Source organism: Atta colombica, unplaced genomic scaffold (genome assembly GCF_001594045.1).
Source record: "Atta colombica isolate Treedump-2 unplaced genomic scaffold, Acol1.0 scaffold19, whole genome shotgun sequence".
Classification (NCBI taxonomy): Eukaryota; Metazoa; Arthropoda; class Insecta; order Hymenoptera; family Formicidae; genus Atta; species Atta colombica.
Genome location: NW_017259282.1, coordinates 1,066,404 through 1,069,895, shown reverse-complemented (window position 1 = coordinate 1,069,895; position 3,492 = coordinate 1,066,404). Strand labels below are relative to the sequence as shown.

The following is a 3,492-nucleotide window of genomic DNA, read 5'->3' as shown; positions in this document are numbered from 1 at the left end:
GAGGTCGAGCATTGTCATGCTGCAAAATCACTTTATCGTGTCTCTCGTTGTATTGCGGCCGTTTGTCTTTCAATGCTCGGCTCAAACGCATCAATTGCGTTCGATACCGATCTCCTGTGATTGTTTCAGTCGGTTTTAACAGTTCATAATACACTACGCCGAGCTGGACCCACCAAATACAGAGCATGATCTTGGACATCAAAATCAGTTCTTGAAGCGTTGAAACCACTCACGACACGTTCTTTCACTAATAGCGGCCTCACCATAAGTATTTGAGAGCATTCGATGAACCTCAACCGCAGATTTCTTCATATTGAAGCAAAAAATTAAAACCTCCCGCAAATGACGAGAATTTGGCTCGTAAACTGACATTTTTAATCGAGAATAACTTTATGATGCAGACACAAATCGATTAATGTTTCTATGGGGTTATGTTGACAGATGCCCAAGTTTATTGTATGATCTATTTATTTCGACCACCACTTACTGCTAAAGCCATCTATAGAAAAACGGCGGAAGCAAAGTTGTACACCAGCAAGTCGTTTAGGTCAACTAATGGGAAAGAATAAAATTGAATTTGACTAAGAGCTGGTTGTTCTTTCTTTTGATAAATTTTACCTATTGGGTAAGTAACAATATTATCCAATCACATGCATAGATTACCAGATTTACCTCACTGATAATTTATCAAAAGATAGAACAACCGGCTCTATGTCTTAAGAAAATTGGTAGTCTTAAGGTAGTCTTAATTGGTAGTTATAAGGAGTCTGGTTGTTGACCAACTTCACTGATTCACTGATAAGATTTAAGCCTGTATCAGACTATCGATTTTACAGGCTGACCTGACTGCCAATTCTGACTGCAGATCAATAACAATAACAATGGACCAATTACAATAACTGTGATTCAATGTATTTGGTCCATTTGTTATTGGTCGGCAATCAGAATTTTTACAATATTAGCAATCTGATCATCCTGAAGAGTCAATAGTGTCTGATACGGGCTGTAGAATTACAAATTATCCCAATTCATTATAGAATCACCTTATAATTGTACATATTAACTAACATATTGGTCAACTTCACTATTTAAGATTCATGACCGCTTTAGGACTTCCAACTATCGATTCATTATAGAACTCTGGTTAGAGACGAAAGATTGAACAGTATACTGAGTGCTGGAGATGATTGGATCTTATCTCGAGATTTTGCTGAAAAACGAGTAGAAAATATCCCGCACTTATTATCAATTGATTTTTATCAACATTATCTATCGGTTTGTTGATTTCAACTTCAGCGAATTAATTGCTTTATTAATCATGTATAAGCTTTTCAAAAATTCAGTACACAATTGCTTTCTGCCTCAACTTCAGGTTATTCCAGGTTATAAAAGTTTGAAGGTTTGAAAAGTTTTTTTTAGATTATTATCCCTAATAAGATGTTCTTTTGCAATAATTCTTCAGATTCAATTAAAGTTATTGGATCTAAAGAATTATAAAAACATAACATACATTGATATGAATATATAAATAAATAATCTCAAAATTTTGAAGTGTTTCCAATTTTTTGGATGGGAGTGTATAATGGGAGAAAATGTTTTAGTTTAGTCTAATTTTAGTTTAGTTTATTTCTATTTTTAATTTAAGACTTTCTTTAAAAATTGCAATTGATCCTCAGTTTTCTTGAACATGATCATAATATTCACTTTAAAATTTAAAATGTTTAAATTTTGCTTTATGTGAAGTATCATAGAGCTGATAAAGCACAATAGTGATAAAAAAACTACTTAAGTTTATTAATATTTTGGTTTCTGAAATGAATAAAATTATTATAGGTCAACACTATTATTTAAATATTTATACCAAGGAAAGTCAGTGGGATAGACCAGATAAACCTGCCGATCCATCTGGCAATGGCAAGACAGATGGACCTGAAGAAGTGCAATGTTCTCATCTGCTTGTAAAACATTCAGGCTCTCGACGACCTTCTTCCTGGCGAGAGGAGAATATTACTAGGTCAAAAGAAGAAGCTCTCGATTTGGTCAAATGTATGTCTACAGCTTTACAATCTTTTGTCTAAAAATTATTTATTATTTCATTATTCATGTAGAATATTTCTATTGTTTTAATGTTTGTTTCATTGTACCGTTAATCCCAGAGAGCAAAGTTTCTCTAAACTATTTTTTCATTACAATTATAATTTTTATACAGGAAATGATAAACTTCTTGTTTAATTTTTACTACAAAAATAATAAGATTTATTTTTAAAATTTATTGTTACTATTTGGAGACTTAAAAAAAAAAGGTAATGCAATATTGTGATTTTTTTCTAGTTGTCTAGGATTAAATACGTTTTTCATAGTTTTTGTTCATATTAAGATGGAATTTTTTCACTTAAAATTTCTAATATTAGTACAAAGTGGGAAATATATCTGAAATAATTTGAATTTTATGCGATAACTGCTGTAACACTGAAATATTTAATACCTTTCAGCTGTGATTACTACAAAAATATCTTTTTAACAGCTTATAGAGAACAAATTGCATCTGGTAAAGCGACGTTCGCTGAACTTGCCTCCAAATACAGTGATTGCAGTTCGGCAAAGCGGGGTGGTGATCTCGGACCTTTCAGTCGGGGTGCAATGCAGAAACCCTTCGAACAGGCAGCATTCGCGCTGAAAGTTGGCGAGTTGTCATCACCTGTACACACAGATAGCGGAATTCACATCATCCAACGAACTGCATAAAGCTAATTCAGTCTGAAAACGGATTGTCAATATTTTGCAAGAAGTCTCTTTTTTTTCCATATCTGTTTCTCTCTTTCTCTCTCTCTCGTTTATAAATTCATGCCAATGGTGTTCTTCCAACATTTTATATATTGGCTATTACGCTATTTTTATTTAAAGCAGAACTGTTGAATTTTATTGAATTTATTTGAAATCACAATATCTAAATTTGTATTTCTTTAGACACATTTTTATCTTTTCAATAACAATTCCGTTTTGCAATAAAATAATAATAAATTAACAGTCCAATCGAAAAAAACTTCAAGGCATCATTAGCATTTTAAATTGCATATTATAATATCATATAAGAATGATTATATATACCTTCATTATTAGAAAAATAATACTTGAGTGTGAGCGCGCGCGCGCGCGCGCGTGTGTGTGTGTATGCGTGTGTGTGTGTGTGCGCGTGTGGGATTTCTTGATAAAATTTGTTATCGTAGGACGTAACAATTTATAATTTGTTAATATATTAAATGTCTTCCCCGACCTAATGTGGAAGTTAAAACACTAGCTACACGATGAGATTACTGCTCAATAATTCTGTTTGCCACATTGTAATTGAGATTATTAAATTATTAAACTTTTAATATGATATGTTTTTAAATAATCATACTGTAACATTGATTGTACATTGATCATCCATTGATTGGCTAATTCTTAATCTAATAGTAAAACGTTTTATTATACATATTTTGTACTCTGATT

General features: G+C 32.0%; 1 protein-coding gene across 1 annotated transcript in view; it reads left to right on the top strand.

Moving 5' to 3' along the window:
• Positions 1 to 2,902, top strand: part of LOC108686807 (putative peptidyl-prolyl cis-trans isomerase dodo) — a 4,410-nt gene extending 1,508 nt beyond the window's left edge. Inside the window, exons 2-3 of the mRNA XM_018192277.1 lie at positions 1,834 to 2,046; positions 2,525 to 2,902. Of these exons, the coding sequence (XP_018047766.1) occupies positions 1,834 to 2,046; positions 2,525 to 2,745 (434 nt within the window). The 3' untranslated portion in view covers positions 2,746 to 2,902. The remainder of the gene's footprint in view (positions 1 to 1,833; positions 2,047 to 2,524) is intronic.
• Positions 2,903 to 3,492: the final 590 nt, after the last annotated feature.